The sequence below is a fragment of the Haemorhous mexicanus genome, chromosome 2, assembly GCF_027477595.1.
Source record: "Haemorhous mexicanus isolate bHaeMex1 chromosome 2, bHaeMex1.pri, whole genome shotgun sequence".
In the NCBI taxonomy this organism is placed as follows: Eukaryota; Metazoa; Chordata; class Aves; order Passeriformes; family Fringillidae; genus Haemorhous; species Haemorhous mexicanus.
This window is the reverse complement of record NC_082342.1, coordinates 59,907,942-59,929,627: the sequence shown is the minus strand read 5'-3', so window position 1 is coordinate 59,929,627 and position 21,686 is coordinate 59,907,942. Positions and strand designations below refer to the sequence as shown.

Genomic DNA, 21,686 nt, shown 5'->3' with positions numbered 1-21,686 from the left:
TCTTCAGGATTTTTCAGCTGACATGAAAAAGGAAGCCTGGAGTTTAGGTCTGTTGAAATCCTGCCTTGAAGATGAGAGAGCATCTGAAGCAGAGCCTTTCACAAGAACAAGCAACAACAGATCTGTTTCAATAGGCTAAAAAGTATCTTTTGAAGTGGCATACAAAATAGCTCTTTGAAAAACTGAAATTACACAGCAGCTAGAATGTATCTGTCACCCGTAAATCAAAACTCAAGACAGAAAATAACCTACTGTAATTTTATGTTTAGTCTTCAAAGCTCCTCTTTCAATTTTTATTTCCCTGACTCCTCCTGTTCTCTTAATTGGTGAGCAATACAAATATATTCCAGAGTATAAGCTGGTACTAAGCTCCTTCAAGCCAACACAGTGCACTTTCTGGTACAGAAGTCTGACATCTTGCATACTATGTCAAAATAAGTCTTGCATGCTGTTTTCCTGATCTTTGGTATCAGTATCAATGCTTAGTTAATAATTATTGACAATAGCAAAGCACTCATCACTATTAAACTCCCCAGACAATAAATATTTGAATTAAGCATAAATTGAAACTGTCACTTACTTAAGTAGCAAGTAGTCCACAACTGTCAGTCTAGTTTAGGCCTTCCCCAAAACACACTCAAGCAATTTACAGAACAAAAGCATAATGTTTCTATATAGGCAAACAGAATCAGTAATGAAACGCAATCATGACTCTAAGCTTGACACACTTATGTACCATGAAGTGGAGGAGGAGGTGGCAAAAACATTTTACAATGAAGTTGTACAATGAAATCCCTTGAAATTTAGTTTGTCTAAAAAATACTTGGATGAATAAACACAGAAGATGTCAAATCCTAGCCACAGGGCTGGAGAAAAGGTGACAGCATTCATGCATACAATACCAATGAATGATCTTCCCACAGAAGTTAAATTAAGGATAGGAGTAGTATCAGTGTGTGGTGTATGAGCTATTTATGAATCCGTGTGGGGGCAGAACAAGGTAGAAAAAGGAGGGAAACACATTCACACTTGCACATTTGACTACAGATGTATGAGTAAAACCAGACATTAAAATACCTCTTTCTCTGTTGTCACGCCTATCCCGTTCACCGTGTCTTCTCTCAAAGGAGGAGTCCCTTGCTTGATCCCGACTGTCATAGCGATCCCGATCAGCGTAGCTACTCCTCGATTCCCAGCTGTCATGGTAGTTTCCACTACTGCTGTGACCATCAGCCTGGGATCCTCTAGTCCCCCGACTTCCTAATGGAGATGGAGCAACACAAAACATGAGCTTCCACACGAGAGGAAATCCACTGATATTTTATACCAACTGATGTTTTAACATCTAATAAATTTGAATTAGCTGTTCACGGGCTGAAGATTATAACATCAAACTCTACTTAACCAACAACTTAAATTTCATTTGTTTTAACTATTTGAAGTTATTATTTGCAAACTGCAAAATCAAGAATCCTTTCTGAATCCTCATGCCCTGGTCATAGTATGAGGTCTCCTGACTAGAAGCATAAGTCCAAAAGCCAGTTCACAATTGTTCTGAATAGGCTGTAAGCTAATAGAGCAGCAAGAATAGGCAGAGAAAGCAGAGATCATTCTCCCTGTAAAAACTACAAAATTTCCCTAATGAAAATGTTACAACAAGCCTGAAAAAGCAAAATAAATTATAGATTATTAAAAGTTGTTTTTTATAATTATTATTATTAATGCATCAGACTTCAGAAACCATTTTAAAGAATAAAGTCACACTTTTTGGAAATCAGATGGGGCAGGGTGGTAAGGCAGGAGAGGTGGGTATGCGTGAGAAATGGTTTCCAGGCACCACACGCTATGCAGCTGTTTTTGAAAGAGCATAAGAAACCTGCTGCCCAGTGCTCTGAGATGCACTACCCCCTATGAATTTTCCACTACACATCATCCTCTTGCATTTGTTGCCAAGGAGAAAACCTAGGGTTGCAGAAACATTAAATAGAGTGATGTAAGGGTTAGGCTTTGTTTTAAAATGGGATGGCAGAATACCAATGTTCTGCCACTTTAATGAATGGAGAAGACAGAAGTGCCATAAATTTCAATAACAGTTTTAATTTAATGACAACAGAATTGAAGACGGCTTTAAAAGCACGAATTATTTGGCAGTACTTGCATATCAAGTATCAAACAAGGCAGTATGAATGCAAATGCTCAGTGTTCAAGGAAAGGGACACATGAATTTTTTAAATTACACAATACCTTTGTCAGATAATTCTGGACCTCGGCCTCGACTTCTGCCAATTCTATCACTTCTGCTCTCATTTCTGGAGTCACTTCTGGAGTCATTCCTTGTTTCAGCACGAGAGCTCTCCTCTCTGCCATGGGATCTTCCATAGCTGCGCAAGTCGTCCTGATACTGGTCATCCTTTTTATGGGCATCTCGACTCTCTCTGTCTCTGTAGTCATGGGAGTCTCGTGTGGAGCGCGAGTCTCTCTGGTCACGACTGTCCTTGGTGTCCCTGCTATAATCCCGCGTGTCTCTGGAGTCTCGAGTATCTCTGGATTCCCGCAGCTCCCGCCGATCTCTGGTGTCTCTTGTGTCCCTCCGATCTCTTCCATCACGAGACTCTCTGTCATCCCTATGGTCCCTGGAGGTACTCTGCTCTTGGTCATAGTCACGATCATCTCTTGTTTCTCTTTCTTTTTCTCTTTTCCCTCTTGTTTCTGTAAAATTTTTGAGAGATTGTTATATACCTGGCCTAATCTGAACAAGCAAATATTTAGCACACAAATAACACTAAACAACATACTCAAAATACGGTTACCAAATCAAAATTAATACATAAATAGGACAAGATTATGCTGGGTTATCCATCTATACATTTAGTAAATTTTAACAATCTTATTCTGAATATGAATCTCTACTAATATTTACCCATTCAAAACACAGTAAGAAAAATAAAAATAAATGCCAAACATACTAAAGAGCAAGAGAACTTCAAAAATTTTAAGGTAGGGTCATCACTCCTCTATTGTAAATCAAAGACGACTCTGACGTTGGTGAGGGAGAGAGAATGATGCATCTGACTCCATCACCAGAAGGCTAATGAATTACTTTATTATACTATACTATACTATGTACATTGTAGCTAAACTGAATCTGCCATGCTCTCACTCTTGCTCACAACTGCACAGAACTACACTCATCTCTGATTCTCTCCTGACTGTCCCGTGACAGTCCCACACACACACACACACTTCTAGGCCCTGATAGGCCAAGGGAACAAAACATCCTCACTTTGGGTAAACAATCTCCACATTGCATTCTACTTTAGCACAACACAGCACAGCAAGCGAGATAAGAATTGTGTTTTCCTTCTCCTCTGCTTGTCTCACAGCTTCTCTCTGTTCAGAGGGCATGTGAATACCACACTCCTCTGATCATGGATTTCTCTTATTTTCTACACACACACACAGAGACACTTCCAAAACATTTGTGCTATATTTAGACCACTTGTAAGGCCCCAGTGCCCTGCTGAAATCTGTTGGCTTGAGTTTGGGCGTCTGTTTTGTTTTGGGTTTTTTCTACAACATATTTATAATATTACTGCAATAGGAAGGTAAGTTTAAGCCAGTCTAAAATACAGCTGACATACATACTCTTTGTAATCTGTCTCTCGAGGCAAACAGCATATTTGCTCATCACATATTACTCAAATAGAAGAAATGACTGTTTCTTTGCAGACACCTCACTTAATGTCAATTACAAAGACAACAGAAAGCAATCAGTGGGAATTGGATTTGGGCACCTCACAGAAAAGAGTAATAGTTACTTAAGTGTAGCCTGCCGTGAAAATCACTTTCCTACTGACACCACTATTGCATTACACAAGGAACATCTACACAGATACCTACAAGCACCTTTAAAATCAGTTGAGCTTACATAAGCAGTTCTTCCTGGAGTATGTTACTACACAGTACCTGCAAACAGCACCACCAGCACAGCAGGAGTAAACACAGCCAGTATTTTCTTCAACCCCTAGCCACTGTGATGGGTGCACACAATTTGAAAATCAAGTTTCAAAATGCAATTTGCAAACAAATAAAAACGATTCTGAAGTGCTATTTTCATTCATACCGTCCCGCCTTTCATGGCGCCTGTCATGAGACTGTGAAGTCCGATCGCGATCGTGTCTTCCCTTGTCTCTTGCAGGAGATCGGTGTCTCGAAGGACTTCGCTTCCTCTGAGGTGGAGAGGAAGAGTGTGGGGGATAGGGGGAAGATGACCGCCTTGCAGGCGGGGAAGCTGTCCTTTGATAGGATGGAGAAGGAGTCCTTTTGCGGTGTGGGGAAGGAGAATGTCTTTGTACAGAGGAGCCTGACTGTGAGGATGAGGAGTGATGTCTGGAGGATATGGGAGAATGATGCTGACCTGATGGAGAAGCAGACCTGCAAGGTAGAGTTAAAACAGGCATGTGTAATAATTTGACTTGAAAGGTTCTTGACATACCATACAAAAAAGCAATAATTTTTGTATTCTCTACCCTCTGCTGAAAATACGTGCTGTTTCTATAAAACATAAAACTTGGCTTCCCTCCAGGGTGGCAAGTATATGTTTTCAAAATACGCTTATCTTTAAATTATTCTTATTTTTTTAATGCCCAGGAAAAATTTCTCCAATCAAAATTGTATTACATAGCTTCCAGAATGTAGGGGAAGGGAAGGAGGAGTTAGGAAAAAAATCATTATCTTCTTTCCCATTCCCAAACAAAAACCAATTTTTCTTCACTATATAATAGTTTTTTGGAGTTCATAATAAAATTACACTGAAAATTTTTACAAGGTATAATTAAGAGTTTTTGTTTACAACAGCATTGAATTTTTTTTACAAAGCAACAGTGTCTCCTCCTTACACACTTCTAAATGCCTTTTATTGTAAGGATTGATCTTTAAACCGTTCTTAGATCCAGAAAAACCATAACCATAACCATACCTACTTAAAATGTTAGCCAACGTGAATATTTACACAAACATAGAAAACTCATATCTGATAGAATAAGAAAATGTACACAAAATATTTCTGATCTTCAAAATTCTGTCACCAACTAAACATAATTTACACAACAACAAAAAATTTCCTCATAATATGACTAACATGGACAAAACCACACTTCAAGTCTTTAGGCTCAGTAGTGGGGTATTTTTCCCTTATCAGCACCAAAGTAACTTGCAAGTATGTTTTCTCATGAAATATACACTGTCCTTAACTCCACATCCCTTCTACTTCACAAAACTCCATAGATGACAAGGGTTAAAAAGCTACACTTGGACAATATATCTTCAAAAATCTCACTGTTTCTGAGGAAACAAGTAGCCTGCAACCCTCTAAGATGACAATTCACATGCAAATGAAACAGATAAGCTGGAATGAGTAGTAAAACTTCCAAAGCAGTCAATGTAAAATTCTGTCAGGGCTAGATATGACTGACAGAATCAAAAATACTTTCATGACTTACTGTCTTTAAACTAAGACTACATCTGTTTTTCCCTGTGAAATCATTATTTTGAGACACAGAATTACCAAGATTGGCTTGCATGGAAAGCTTTTAATGGTATGGAGACAAGATATTTCAAATACCCTTCCCTGCTTCTAGCAGAAGGCCCATTTATCTTCCCTGCTTAACATTCCCTTGCACAACATTTGATACAAGCAGGCAGTGATGAGCAAAATACTGGATGTCATGGTTTAACCCCAGACAGCAACTAAGAACCACACAGCTGCTTGCTCACTCCCCCACCCACCCCCAGCAGGGTGGGGAGAAGAATGGGAAAAAAGTAAAGCCTGTGGGTTGAGATAAGAACAGTTTAAAAACTGAAAGTAAAATATAAAAAAGTTCAGGTCAGCTGTCCTGGCCATGCTCCCTCCCAGCATTCTGCGTACCTGCTCATTGGCAGGGCGTGGGAAACTGTGGTTATCACTACCAAAATATCAGTGTGTTATCAGTATTGTTCTCATGCTAAATCCAAAACACACTACTGCAGTAGCTACTAGGAAGAAAATTAACTCTACCCCTGCTGAAACCAGGACACTGGAATAAGTTAAAAAACAGGGAAAAGAGTACAGAAGAGATATTTTGCAGACTCCATACTACTGCTCCAGGAAGAACTCTCTTCCCTATGAAGAATGCAACATAGCAAAAATATCCAGCAGTCACATCTACCATAAAACAATCCAATGGTTTTCCAGCTGAATGGAGTCACCACAAAAGCCAAACAGTTTACTTACAACTCTTTGGATTGCTGAATGGATGGCTTTATTTTGCTTGCTTTATCAGCCTGCAGAAATATGTATGATATCTGGAGCTTCCCCTACCCTTCAACAGAGGTGCAGAAAATAAGAACACCTTGCTTTCCATTATACAAACATGGGACTACAGTAGTATTTAGCACTGCCATTCTGAATCTGAGCTTACACTCCTTCAGGCCAAAATAAGGAGCCTACTCCATTTTTAATGGATGGTAAAACACTTTTTTCAAAGCCTCAAGAACTAACAGATATGATACCTTCCCTAAAACTTCCTGCAAGAAGCTTTGTACAGTACTGTTCAGCCAGTAGTACTTTCTTCTCAAGAAAGAGGTCCAGAATCAGGTCCTGTGTATCACTTTACCCTTTCTAGAACAGAGAAACTCTGCCCGTTTCCAATGTCAAAAGTAAAATATTTTTCCATGTTCCACTTCTTAAAAAAGGGGAAGGTAAGGGAGGAAGAAAGTTCCCAAAGGCTCACAGGCTGACTGCATCTCATATCAGACTTCTAAAGTTCCTCTCAAATGTTTTGCTAATTTGAGAGGAACTGATAAACGGAAACTTTAACCGTGACTTGTCTTCTTGACGTGACAGATACCCTCCATGTAGTAACCTTGCCAAAAATAAAAAAGATCTCAGTGCTCAAGTGTTTGAGGCACAAACATTCACAACAGACTCATAAACGAGCAGTCAAACCAAGAGAGGAAGTTTCCAAACCAGAAGTATTAGAGGAAATAAAATCTACAGAATTGACCTCCCACCTGCGAGAGGGTGAGAAGTTATGTTTGTGAGTGGATGACTTGGCTGGAGCTCGGGAGGTTTGCTTTCGCCTTGCAGCAGGTGGCGAGTACTCCCTGGAAGGGGAAGAATTACTGCCAGAGTGATCTGCAGGACTAGGAGAACGTTTCTGTCTACGGGAGCTTTCAGACGGATCCCTGGGAAACATAAACAGCAACTTGTTTAAGAGGGCTAAGATGGCATCAGCACAATTCTAAGAAACTACAGACACCTCCAAGACAGAACCTGTGATTATCATATCAAGAGCTATGTTATACAATCATTTGTTCCAGCTATGACTTCACATATGAAGTTACCTTAAGCTAGCAAAACTCAAGAATGCAAGATATGCACTAAATTTCTTGCTACACTGGACTGTTAAAACTAGAATATGGTAAAACCAAAAAAACCTTATTGTAATTTTACCTAACATTTCATGTGGTGGTAAATCAGAATTCTTACCAATGGAGAAATATTTTGCTATCTTATTAAAAAGTTTTTGTAATATCAGAACTTTATTTACGCAGCTTCAAGCTCAAACACATTTTTAAAGGCTAATCCCAGCACCAAGTGAATGAAAGTAATCCATCAAAACCTTCAACTATTTCACTGACCATACCTAACAGAGACTTGACATTACAACTACATTTTTATTATGTAGGGGAAAAAAAAGACAAAATTCCAACAGTGAGATACAAGGCTGTAGTCACCACAGCAATACCTGGTTACAGTACCATAAGACAAGTACTGTCATGGTGCTTTCAGCACTAACTAGAATGTTCCTTTCTACTGCTTGCGTCTTCCTTCCAGTAATGGAGAGTGCAATCATGAGGGAAATAAAATACTTTCAAGTAAGTATGGTGGAATTTATTTAATCAATTAAAAATACATGATTCACTGTTCTTCCAATCCTTAGTCTGCTATGCCAGTTACAAAGTACGAGAAAATTCAGGACATAAAAATGCAGATCATGTATCTTTCAGCTTAAGTGGATGTGTATGCTCCAGGAATAACAGAATAGTCATAGCAGTCCACCATTTTTTTAAATATATAAATATGTATATATGCAAAAATGAAGCAATTCTAAAATGGCACTAGTCTTTGACAACCTCAAAAATACTTTAACCTACTGAAGATTAGGGAGAGTTTAAATGCAGACTGACAACTTGTAAGATATTAGTCCTCTAAGATTTCAGAAAAGCATGCAATCAGACCAGTGAATGCGTTCAATAAAGACTTTGGCAAACAACGTGCTCCATTGGTGAAGACCCAAATTCTTGAGAAGTAATGAAGCTTTTAAAGAGAGATTTTACAAACTTACTAAGTGATGCAATTACATCTACCAATCTGTTAGTTATAGTCTATCAACCCACACAACATAGTGAAAATACTTCATTGAGTACTGAAAAGGTTGTTGGCAAAGTAGGTAATACCACCCTTATTATTCAGTATTCTATAGAATATAATTTTAAAAGCAAGGTTGGAGTTAAAAGCTAATGATGCAACATAACTTACCTCTGCTTCTCTTTTTTCTCCTTGTGCCTTTCAAAGTCACGCCCTCTTTCTTTCACGTCCCTTGCCTTTTCTTCTGAACGTTCTTTTGCTTTATGTTTTTCCTTGTGTTTTTTCCCCAGAGGAGTTTCCTCTTGTACTGGAGGAGGAGGGCTAGGGGTACGAGGACCTTTCTTTTTACTCTGGCTACTTTTAGAACTCCTAGAGAGAAATTAACAGGGCGGGGGGGGGGGGGGGGATGGTATAAAAATGAAGAGTTGACAACTATTTCAAACAATAATTTCTCAGACATTGACAGGAAAGTTATAACATAAAAGGCCTTCAAGCTTTTAGGATGGGATTACCAACACCCTTAGCAAGCACCATTCAATAGCAGAACTTGACAGAAAGGTGAATAGAGATGGTAAAAATCTATGTTGAGCTCCTCAATTTATAGCCTTTTTTTCTGAAGGAAGCGAACAAAAATAGGAATTGCACTTGTTCAGATAGAACCAGTTTTCAAAGAAAAAATGCCCTTACATGAACTGTGTACATCAGAAGACAAAAACCATACAGTACCTTGTCTGTTTATACTCCCATTTCGGCAATGCAATACCCCAACACACACAAAACTACTTAAACTACTCATGTTTTCAATTTAATGCTAACTACCTGACAGGATGAAGCATCTGAACATTCTTGAGTATGCATCTCACAATATGAAACATTATGTATTTTCTGCATAATTTACCACTAAGATAAATCCTGTCAACTAAGTATCACTGCATATGTCAGTAGTACACCAGCACAGGCTAAACCATTCCTGTAGCAGAAACAATGTCATTCTGTCCCTATTTTAAAGGGGATTTTAACAAATAGGTTAAATAGGGGATCGTCCCAAACACAGATGCGTCTGGTTACACTGCTACAGTAATTTCTTTCCTATCTAAAAGCTGCAAACAACAATTCAAAATATCTTGTGGCCAGCAAGAACTTTAGAAGCAGGTTTGGAGATTGACTTTGGTGGCACTGCAGCTGGTTAAAATTCTCGGATTTTTACATATTTTATCCTTAATTCTTCCCTGCCCCCCCTCCCCACACGTCCTTCACTTCCTATTCTCTCCTGAATTCTCAGAAATTCCCTGCTTAAAAGTCACACATTTTATCTTGAACAGTGATATGCAATACCAACAGAATGTGCAGTTGGTCAAATTTTAAACACTTCAATTTAGAGAGGCTGCTTCACAGGCTGCAGCATTTCAAACAGAAGCGTTTTCCTCTTTTCAATGATTTGTATTTTCTCATCACCTCACAAAGATTCTGGATTCAAAGAGAAAAGATTTGCCAGTAAACCATGAAAATAATCAACTGAAAACTACATCCATATGACAATTATCTGCAGAAGATGATTCACAATGCACAATTTAGAGATCTTCTCCTAAATTTATATAATATGGGGCACTGAAAGGAAGGAAAATGGAAAACATTATTTATGAAAACTCCAGTAATAAATGTAAGTGTGGTTCTCTGCTCTCACTCTCTTACAAGATGCATCTACATACTGACCTCTGCTGCTCCAAAAGTGGTGAAGAGACAGTAGATGCTTTCTTGTCTTTCTTATTAGCTGAAGATGATGATTTGGGACTGGATCTTCGTTTTGGAGATTTGCTGGACTTTCTTGGTGATGGTGATGGTGATAATTTAGATCTAACCACCTCTGGAGAAATCTTGAGGGAAAGAATATAATTAACGAGTAAGATATTGATGCTCAAAAGTGTAACTGTAACTGTATGCCGATATGTGTGTCAAACATGTAAATTCAGCAAGTGAGAGAGTATGAGAATCATGTACATCTCTACCTCAACCTCATCACATTGTTTGCAAAGAACAGCATAAAAGGAAGACAACAGAGAAAGTGTTGAGGAAGAGAAAGTGATGCACTCTGTAATACGTTACAAAAACTGTAACTTAAGGGTTAAAATCAGTATGCTCACAACTAACACTCACATTTGTCTGAAAAAGAAAGAAAAATCCTTAGAGGATTTTTTTTTAGTCTTCCCCAAAATTTTAGAGTTTCTAACAGCTACAGCTTTGTCTCTGTCACTCTATTCTGTTACTACTAGGCAAGCCCAAAAATGAGATTGGGGAATGCCTTGTGCTTTCCTTTACCTATCATTCTCTGTTACAGATCTCACTAGTTTTGTATCACTAAAATGAATTAAATCCTACTCATTTAATAGCTGACTTCCCAAAGGAGAAAACTTGACATCTGATCTGATGACTGATCAGATACTCACTTCAAGTACTCAAGTCACATACTAATTATACAGGTGCCAGTTATTTACTATCACATAACACAATTGTGCATTTGTGGCCCAAAAACTTTAAGTCTTCTGAGAAACAATTAGAAGCCTATGAAGTGGCTGATGACTTGGTTTCTTTTCAATTTCACATTTGCATAATACAAACCTCTTTTTTAATTACTATTTCCTCTCGTTTCTCCATGTTTTCCTGTTCCAATTTCAGGAGTTCTCTCTGAATCTTTTGGCGCTTCATTTCCAAAGACAGCTCATGATCATAATCATAATTAACATCTCCATTATCAGAGTCTTTATTTGAAGAAAAAAAAAGTAAATAGATTAGTATACAATTTCTTATGAAAAACACAACAATAACATTTAGCATACTAGATGCCAACCATAAATATTTCTATGACTTTTAAGCACTGCATGAATGGACCAAGGAAATTTGGCATTCATGCCAAATTTCTTCTCCAATTCTGTGTGCAAACCTGAAGTAATTCCAGTTAGTTCCACACAACCTGAAGCTCAACTCTAAAACTTCATTAAAAAGAACAGCTTAACTTCTTTCATGGACATTCATCTGAGGTAGCAAGGGAAACAAAGTAAACCACTTTACATTTAAATAACAAAAAAATTAAAACTGTGTGTCTTGACAAGGAGTGAAAATATGTAGAGGACTAATTAACTGGGGAACTCACATGAAACAGATTAATATAGTGATGCACAATACTAGAGGGGTCTATTTAATACAGTGTCTTACAAATCAATTGATATACTTAATTACATGTAAACATGTATTTTAAAATAAGAGAGGAGTTATGTATTAATGCTTTCATTGGATGAACGTACAATTCAAGAGTTTACATCTGGTTTTACAACATTACCACTCTTTGGTTCTCACAGTAGAAAAAATGCTATTTCTCATACTTTTCCATTAAGTCATGGACAGTTAATATCTTAAGCTTCCAACCTGGCAACTGAAATCTTACTGAAAATTGAATTTATTCCTCTGTTTATATTAATTTTGTTTATGGATATTTAAGTCTAATATTGAAAAAGCATTTTGGGAAAATATCTGTCAGAGAAAAGACAACTTCATTAAAAAGTTATTAGCTTTCATTCCCTTCCTACATACAGGAACTACATAAAAGGTGAACTTCGTGGCAAATATATTCATTATATGTGAATTCCTTCAGATGGGATCAGAATTGCCTTTTTTTCTTGCAACATTGTAACTACTTCTGACACAAAGATTCTCAAAAAACTACAGAAACACTATGGTTCAGTAGAAGCTCCTGTAACATCTCTATCAGAGCAACCTGGACTCTTAACAGAAGTGAAACTTAGGAGAGAAAAAAAGTGCCCACAGCAACAATGAAACTTTCAGTAAGTACTAAAAGTCCTCAAAAGCCAAAAACTCCCACCCACCGACTCATACAGAAGTGACTACAAAGATAATACAAGACACTTAGCATTCTTCAAGTATTTTTAGAACATAAATACTTCACCGATGTCCACCTTCAACTGTTGTTGTTCTAATGGAGACCTTGTTAATGACAGTTTACACCCTTAAACATTATGCAACAAAAATGGCTGACTTTTGAATTCAAAGGAGTTACACTTTCTTCTCAGACTGACAGGTTCCAAAATTACTTTAGATGCAACTTGGATTCATCTAGTGACCTTAATGTGAGAGATTCACCATGGAGTAGACTATAATAAAATTCCTCATTGCCTGAGTAGTCAGAAGGGGGAAAAAAAAAAGCCTGTGTTTTTAAAGCTAGTTGGTTTAACCACTGAACCACTGCAGCAGTCCAACTCAGGTAACTTGTTAGTTCTCTCCCCAAAAAAAAATTACTGGCTACTGCATGAAAGTATTCAGCTTAGAAACCAAATCTTGAAGCATTCCACTTGACACACAGCCCAGAAACCTCACAGTTCTCTGAGGCATCATTGGACTGTCAGTTCAATACTGTCAGTTCAATACATACCTTCTCTATTTGTTTCCCAATCCCCATTTTCCTCTTCACTTTCTGGTGTTCGCTCCTTTGTAATTTTGATATCCTCCTTTTCTCTATGTCTTCCTCGTGAGGACTCTTTCTATAAAGGGAAAAATGCTGCATTAGAGTAAACAACTTTATTTCAAAAGAAGCCTGAAGAAGCAGGTGTTTTTTTACATGGTATTTTGGCTGTTTTTTTTTATAGTACTAAAAGCATTTTCCCCTTTAGCCTGTTGAACAAATACTTTCCTAAACAAGCAGAGACTCCACAGGCTACATGTTCTAATGCAATTTCATATAATCAGAATGCAAATAGTAGATGAGGAAAAGAGAAGAAAGGATTCATAAAATAAGAAGGCTTAAAGGCAGGGCAAGAGTCAAGCACATATCAGAGAATAAAGTTTAAAATAGGCACTGAAAGAAGAGATTAAGTTCTAAAGACCGGAAGTTTAATGAACACTTAAAGAGTATAATTTTAACAGCTTGAGCAAGAATTCTCAGCTGTAAAAAAGAATATTTATATGCAAGGCAGATGAGCCTCAGAAGTGGAACCATTTAACTCTTTAGAGGATAAAGAATGTGGAAGGGGAGGAGATAATAAATAAACCCAGAGACTTTTGGCTGGCAGAAGAGGAAAAATTCTAAAGCAACACAGTCAAATCAAGTCCCATTGACAGCTTTGTGTTTGACTTTCACAGTCTCCAAGAAAAGTCTAACTAATGCAGTAGCACCCATTTCCCATGTCCTGTGAACACCTAAGAAAGCCAGAGACTATCTGTACAAGAAAAAAGATAATTTCAAGTCAACTGATGCTGTGCTGCTCTTGTGCCCCTGCTAAATTCCAGTACAGAGCTGCAGAGTTGCACCTCTGCATCTGCTGAAGCAACATTCTCTGTGTGATGTACCTGGGCTCAAGTGGAATACAGAACAAAGTTTCTTCACAACTAGCAAAAGAAGAAAATTCAAGCTTGAAGTATCTCAGGTAATTTATTAAATAGGAAACCAGAACAGCAAAATCTGTCCCATAGCCCTGTTGTTCTCAGCTCACATAGTGCCCTCTTTTGCTTTTCTGGGGATTCTTTCATATTGGTATGTGGGAGAAACACCAAGAAAAGAAGATGCCTGAGAATTTCACTAGCTATTTCTTATTGGGATTTAGATCTTTACTTAATTTAAACCCTTAACATCACCTTAGAAACACATTAAGGAAACAAAATAAAATTGCAGTCAGTCACTCAAAAAAGAGTAAAATTCAACTATTCCTTTTTATTCAGCAACAGTGTTAAAAACTTATCTCTAGTTTAGTGATGTAAATCTCTAAAATTATGCAGAAGGTCATAACTCACTGAGTCATGCTGGTTGCTGACATCAACTGCAGACAAGTCTACATTCACTAAGCCATCGTCTCAACATGTACTACAGACATTCAGTCTAAGGGCCAGAATTCTACCATGCCCCAAAGCAAATTACTTTAAAAGAAAATTACTCTGATGAGATCTAAAAAACTGTAAGCATAACAAGCGTTCTCTGCAATCATTCTTTTCTTTCATAAGACTGTTCTTATTTTTCTAGCCCACCCTCCATGAAGGCCACAGCTGTTCTACTGGGCTGTATACCTCTACATACTTCAACTACGCCCTATAACATAAACAAAACCATAATTTCTTAAATATGAATACTAGCTTCTATTAATTCAACACTACCTCTTACTAGCAAACTGAAATATGAACAGTAGGACAGCCTCTCTACACCGATTTAAAAAAATCTCCCAAAGACAATTCATCAAATCCCTTGTCATCACAGAACGTGCAGCAAGCCAATGCTTCAAGTCCAATTTAATAACCCATGTTAAAAATACTACACAACCTGTATGTATCATGCCTACCTCTTCAGACTTACAAGCCAATACAAGCATTTTGCAAGAGCCTGTATTTTCTCCTTTCAGTGGAAAGACTTGGTAGTGGCACAATCATATTTCTACAGAAGAACTGAGAACAAAAACAGCTATCAAACTGAAGTACTGAATATAGGGGAAGCATGGTATTTCATACTAATGTTGTTTAGTTGTCAAGAAAAAAGATTTTGACAACATTGCACCTTGAAAAATAAATATCAGTTTAGAAATTGAGTATATTTTTCCAGGGGCATGCTAATCAACAATTTAAGTTAGGATGGTTTAGAACACATACCTAATTTTTCTCACTGAAAAATCTTCAACACATTCCTTTTATTTTACTTGTTACACTTGTAACACATTTGATTCCCTCATACTATGGGAATGAAATATTTCCTTCATATCCTTACAGAACTTTTTTGTCTCTCCCTTAACAAGCCAAGAATAAACTAAGTTAAGTTCCTAAAGGTCAATAGCATGACTGTCACTGGTACCTGAAGATGCTGTATATTCACTCTTATTAACAACTTCTCTTCAGACTCTGAAAAAATGCCATTTACTAGTTGAGAACCATTATATTTACATAATTAAAAATTTATTTATTAAAAAACAATGTAGCTTGTCTTAAGAGGAAATTATTTAGTAGACTTTGTCTATGCTGTTTTCAGGTAGATGCTCACAACTAAACATAGCAGGTGTTGAATAGATGTTTACAATTTCATGTTGTTGTTTAGGAGAGATGCCACATAAGAAAGGGAAAAACTCATGATATTATGGCTGACTTCAGGGAGATTTTATTTAATGTCTATTCAAGTTGAAGCTCTATGTCCCATGTGATCAGCACTCTACAACACAAGACTTGATGTCTACTTGAATAAATTTCCCACTACTGCCACAAAAGCCTGGCCAAGTACAAAAGGACTCATCCAATCTGTAAAACATGCTTCTAGCCAAGAAGTGTTACTTTGCCATCACCGATGGAAAGAATAGAAGACTGATACAACCTACAATTCTTGCATTGCAGAAATCTCAGTTTCAACCTTATCAGGTTGCACACATACATGCAGCAGCAAAATAAACTCATTCCAAAGCACAGATTCCTTTAAACCTACAGTAAGCTACACGTATTACAGCTACAACCTTTTGGGTGAGCACAGTACTGCTTTGCTCTAGGTGCAATATCTTTATAACTACTACCACACTACAGAAACATGTAAGTAAATGAATCTGAAGTTCTCCTGACATGAAATGGTATTTGGTCCCATTTCAGAGATGGAAGACAATGCTGAGTCCTATTTCCGGTGGAAATAAAAGCTACAGTGACAAAATCCACAGATATGAAACAAGTGATACACATTCCTTACAAAAACCTTCCTAAATGTACATTAAGCTCCTCCCACTGTTTCTCCCAAATCACACACACCTTCCACATTACGACTTTATTTAAGACTTCATACACACCAACGTAACTGTCTTCTCATAATTTAAAAAAAAAATTCCAACTGAATATAGTAACAGCAGGAACCTCATCTAATTATTTGTATAATGATTCATACACTAACATACAGTGCTGAAGTAATTCCAAACACAAATCCAAGAAACACAAAACCAACTGAATTTAATGTAGGTGTCCACATAACACAGCATATTGTCTCTGCAAATAATAATACAAAGCATGAAGAAATAAAAAGGGATATAGTCTATAAACTGCCAATATAGGAAGTTTCTTCCTAAATACATACAGATTATACTAGTTATGTCTCCAAAGAATAAAAAATCTCTTCTGAAAAGATTTTATACTAGTTATACTGTCTTAGCTTCTTGTGGAACCTATTCAGCTGTGCGTGTCTATCTTCTGGCAACCAGGCAGAATTGTCATATATAGCATAAATAGCATTTCCCCTTGTCACTTTCAAATTTGCCACCCTTTCTACTGGGTTAAAGTATGAATATGACGCATCTAGCTCACATTCTCTCAAACATCCATTATATGCATTCATCCCATGTCCTTTCTTCTCTCCAGTTTATGTCTCACCTCTTTGCCCACTTCAAGAAGACCTTTGACTGTGTTTTCTTGCATACAATTGATGACAACCAAACAGCATTTCAAATAAAACTGGACCATGAATTTCTACAGCATATTATCAATCATTTTCTTATTTTCTATTCCATTTTTATATACCTGAATGTTTCCTTCTACAACTGTGACTTCACTTGGAACACATGGTTTCATTGAGCTGTCCACAATAACTTATTTTTCTACTGCGTGGTTTCAGTTACTTAAAAAAAATTAATTCATTTTTTGTTTTGAATACTTTCTTCACTGTGCATTACCTTGCACTTGGCAGCACCAAGTTTCATCTGCCATTGTACTGCCAAAAACTATCTTTCCCAACCCCCATGGCATTCCTCAGACTTCCAGTAATTCCAAAGTGGTTTCAAATTTGCCAGGTTTGACATTTGGGATGTCCAACTTTTTTCTACATTCTTTAAAATTATAGTTCTTTAAATGAATTACAATAGCATTCTGTGTAATTCAATTTTAACTTAATCTAAATTTTCCCTTTAGCTGGCTTCTAAACCTAAAATACTACACCTTCTGTTCTTTAACTATCTATGCATATGCCTCAGAAGTCTTCTTTCAAAACAGGTTTGACCTATATCAGGCAGTTCTCTCTTAATCACTACTCTCCATCGAAGTTTCAGTCTAGTAGGCTGGTGAAACACAGATTTTGTCTGCAGGGATGTTTCTGATTGGTCTCTTTTTTTTTATTTTTAACCAAAATTATGAAATTTCTTATGGAACAAGCTACTTTTCATTATTTCAAAGTTTTCTTATTGAGCTCTGCTGTTACCCCAAAAGCTTTATTAAAATATGGAAACATAACATATTAGATCTCCACCATAACAGCAGCTCTACCAAGGGAGCAAGATTTTTCTTAGCAGTTCAGTCACTTGAGTCTTCTGTCCTTTTAGATATCCTGGGTCTTTGCAAAGCAACTCTTGACGACTGTCCCTCTTCATCTATTTGTTCCAGAATATTTTCTTTGATATCCTTTATTTTGAGAGTTGCCTCCATGGAACTAAAACAAAAGTTCAGCTGTTTCCTCAATCTTCCATTTTATGAGATTGAAACAGAGCATTTTTTACTCTGGTGTGTGCTTAATCTATAAATAATTCTTTGATACATTAACACTAATTCTCCAATTCCTTTAGATTCTTGCTTCCAGTTCACTTTCACTTTGGTTTTAGTTGTTTAAGAGTATTTTATTATCACATTAAGAGAACACTATAAAAAGCAAGGTTAACTAATCAAAAGTAAGAATTACATCAAAATTAGAGTTGCACCAGGACAGAAGTTACAGCAAATTTTTAATGACGGTTGGAAAAAAAAAAATTTTCCCACCAACCATGTACTCAATAACTGAACAGTTTATTCAAACTATTAGAAAATAAAAGAAACACATTTCAGTAAAAAGATTGAGGGTTTACAAAAATTAACAGCAACTGAAAACATGATTGGAAGGTAAGCCATTCTGTTAAATTTAATTATAGCAGCTGCTGCTGATTTATTTACAGCTGACATAAAAGATTCATTTTACACAACAAGTAGGAACAGACCAAGAGGAAATGATAGAACATTGTCAATACCTGCAGAAGCAAAACTGATTTTTTACAAATAAAACCTTTTAAAAATTATTAATATGAAGATGGTCTTAAACATGGTGCAGGAACACAGTGGTGCTATTTCTACAAAGGTACAGGGCCACACTATGAACTCTATCCCTATTTGTTTGTAACATCAGAAACAGATAACACCATTTAAAAATAATTAAATTTTGATATTTGAGGGCCACAGGGTTGCAGAAAGATGTTTACAAAATAAGAACAATAATGAATTTTTTGCAAAATCCATTAATTAAGCAGTTGGGGTGGCTGATGAGTACATGACGGGGAGGGCAAAATGAACCAGCACAATCAAAACTGCATGGTTGCATCAAAAGCAAATTTGGGGTGAACAACTTAAGTCAGGATGCATGTATACAAGGGATATGAATATGTGTTGGGGGAAAAATAGTGGATGAGTGAAACAATGGTTAGTAAACTTTCTTGGTAATAATCAAAGAGTCTGCACTGTTATTAAATACCTGTTTATCAGTATTTATAACACATTTTAAGTCAGTGGGGTTTATAAAATCATTGGAAACCAAAAGACCAGAAAGCACTACAAAATTGCAAAACAGTACAATTGTTAAGACACTTCATAACAAAAAATGTGATATGCTATGTACAAAATGATCAGTTCCTTAAAACAGTTTCAATATTACAAGTCACAACAATAAGGTTTCTAGGACACACTGCTCAATTGTTACTGAGGGATTCTGGAGTTCTGCAAACTCCACTCTTACCCTAACAGGAGAGGATGATTCCTCTGTACTTCGTTTCTGTGGCTCTGCCTCAACATCTTGACGTTTGTTCTTCATTCTTTCCCGAAGATCTCCAGTGGGTCTTTCTGGTGACCTGTATAATACAGAAACAAAATATAACCAGTTCTACAGGACTATTTTTAAAGGAATATTATCTTTTAATTATTATTTTATTAGTATATCCACAAAAATCTAAACCTCCCACCCAGAGGCAAGGGGGTTGAGTAAGAAAATACTCCATTCTAAAGGGCTTAAGCATTATAAAAAGCCCAACCCTTTCAGAAAGTCAAGGAAGACTTGACTCTAAGAAGAAAAAATATTTGTATGTATATATGGCATTACTCAGTTACTACTCTAGATCAGCTTCCTATCCAGAACAAATAACCTTTTTCTGACCATCATGCAGATGTGTTTTACAATCACTCCTACCAAATATTTGAAGATTTAGCCTTCTCCTTAACCTAAGCTGCAACAACTTTTTATATTACATAAATATAAGTGTCTCTCTATATATATTACATATATATATATATATGTGTGTGTGTGTTTGTTTGTGTGTGTAAAATCACAATTAATGCAGAATCAAACTACTATAGACTAGCAATGACAGTCACAGAGAAACACAACTCGGAATGTGGATGAAATCTGCAAACAGAGATGACCTAAGCACCATCCTCCCATGGTCTAAGTGAGGCTGCTACACAGGAAAACACTGCTGCAAGACCATGAACCAGAAATTAACTCTTGGAGGCCTCTTCCATTTTCCATCTTGCATGAATAACTATTTCATTATTTAATTACAAAATACTGGATGAACTCTGCTAGTCATGCAACTTTATTATATAGTTTCTGTAAAAGATATTACTGTGATGTGGGAGGAGGAACATCCTACACTACTATAACTTTGTCACCTCTTAGTATGGATTCAAGAGTTCATTCACCCCTTATGTGTTAGAAGAGAATAACCATTGCATTGGTGAGGCACTGGCACAAGTTGCCCAGAGAACTTGTGGATGCCCCATACCTGGCAGTGTTCTAGGCCAGGTTGGATGGGGCTCTGAACAACTTGCTGGAGTGGAAGGTGTCCCTGCCCATGGCAGGGGGGGATCAGAACCAGATGATCTTTAAGGTCCCTTCCAACCCAAACCATTCTGTGATTCTATGATTCAAACAAATTCCTAAGCTAAGGGAATGTAGGAATTGTTTCAGATGATCTTTCAGTTCAAGAAAACAAATTTTCTCTTCATATACATTTGTCTTGATACTGAGTTTAGTATTTCTGTGATGGTTGTTAGCTGTAATTAGAGAGTCTTTTGTGAAATGGTTGTATACAAGTACTACATCTGTGCCTATCAGTTGACACCAAAGAATCACAAATAGATACTAATGTTGTCTTTTGATTAGAAAACTTATACGTAATATATGAATAATGAAATTTGCATTTCTTTTTTTTTTTTTCAGACTGAGTAAGTTTCCATTGAGAAAGTAATTTCTCCCACTCTTCCTGTCACATTATACATAAAGGGTAAACTTTCACAGTCAATGATTAAAAATTTAATACCATTTCATTTTCTATCTGCAGATATCTGAAAAAGTCATTTTTTCCCATTTCCTCCTCTGCATTATTTCCTGTATTTAATTGTTTAAACTGCATCACGGGATTAAATGCATGAGGGCCTACAGAGACAAAGATCAGTGACTGCTTTCATTTTTTATAGCATTTAATTCTCCGTGAAATCGTAAGCACAGGTCAATCCAGATCAGAGGAAATGTACAGAAGAGAAGAGCTCTGCTTTTTTCATCACTAAGGATCAAATAATAGCCAGCATACAAACATAAATAAGTTATCTTCTTTGCATGCGTGACTACAGGATCTTCAAAGTGTCTGGATTTAGTAAAGGTTACAACTCAAAGTATTTTCCCCTCCCTCCATATTAAAAAGGTAATAATTTGCATTACCAAAACTCTCTGAAGCATTCCAACCATCAGCTATCTCAACAAATAAACTGTCTTTCAGCATTAAAGTGCGATTCAACACCTTAATTTTTAATGATATTTAAGCCACAAATATAAAGGATTTGGATTAGTGAAACTGAAAATTAAGCTAAAAGGCAGAAAGATTATCAATAATGTATTTGTAATATTGTTCCTCGAGAGGAATACCTTCAGGAAAAAAACCCACTAGCTGAAGGAGAAAGCAAGAGAACATCACTAAGTGCAGCTCATATACCTTATAGAGTGACATCTGATATTCTAATACTTTTTTATTTTTAAGGTACAGGCTGGAGTAAAAAACAGAGTAGCTAAACTAACTGGATACAAAGTATCCAATTCCCCCCCCCCAATTAAAAAATGTTTTGTTCCCTCCCATGCTGAAAAAAAGGTATTGTGCTAAAGCATTATTCAAATCTACTTAAATATTAGAAAAGCTATGAAAAAAAACCACAGACATTTAAAAGGTACATGTTCAGGGCTGGGGTTTGCTGGACAATTTTTTGCTTGGTT

The 21,686-nt window shown here is 36.7% G+C and overlaps 1 protein-coding gene across 3 annotated transcripts in view; it reads right to left on the bottom strand.

The window, feature by feature from the left end:
- The window catches only part of ZC3H13 (zinc finger CCCH-type containing 13), a 46,106-nt gene that overhangs the window by 14,619 nt on the left and 9,801 nt on the right, over nucleotides 1-21,686 (bottom strand). For all 3 annotated transcript variants that reach the window (XM_059839046.1, XM_059839048.1, XM_059839047.1), the window contains exons 4-12: nucleotides 19,164-19,275; nucleotides 12,852-12,960; nucleotides 11,027-11,166; nucleotides 10,124-10,284; nucleotides 8,582-8,779; nucleotides 7,051-7,224; nucleotides 4,124-4,434; nucleotides 2,245-2,709; nucleotides 1,078-1,260 (exon numbers count right to left, since the gene is read on the bottom strand). In XM_059839046.1, the coding sequence (XP_059695029.1) occupies nucleotides 1,078-1,260; nucleotides 2,245-2,709; nucleotides 4,124-4,434; nucleotides 7,051-7,224; nucleotides 8,582-8,779; nucleotides 10,124-10,284; nucleotides 11,027-11,166; nucleotides 12,852-12,960; nucleotides 19,164-19,275 (1,853 nt within the window). The remainder of the gene's footprint in view (nucleotides 1-1,077; nucleotides 1,261-2,244; nucleotides 2,710-4,123; nucleotides 4,435-7,050; nucleotides 7,225-8,581; nucleotides 8,780-10,123; nucleotides 10,285-11,026; nucleotides 11,167-12,851; nucleotides 12,961-19,163; nucleotides 19,276-21,686) is intronic.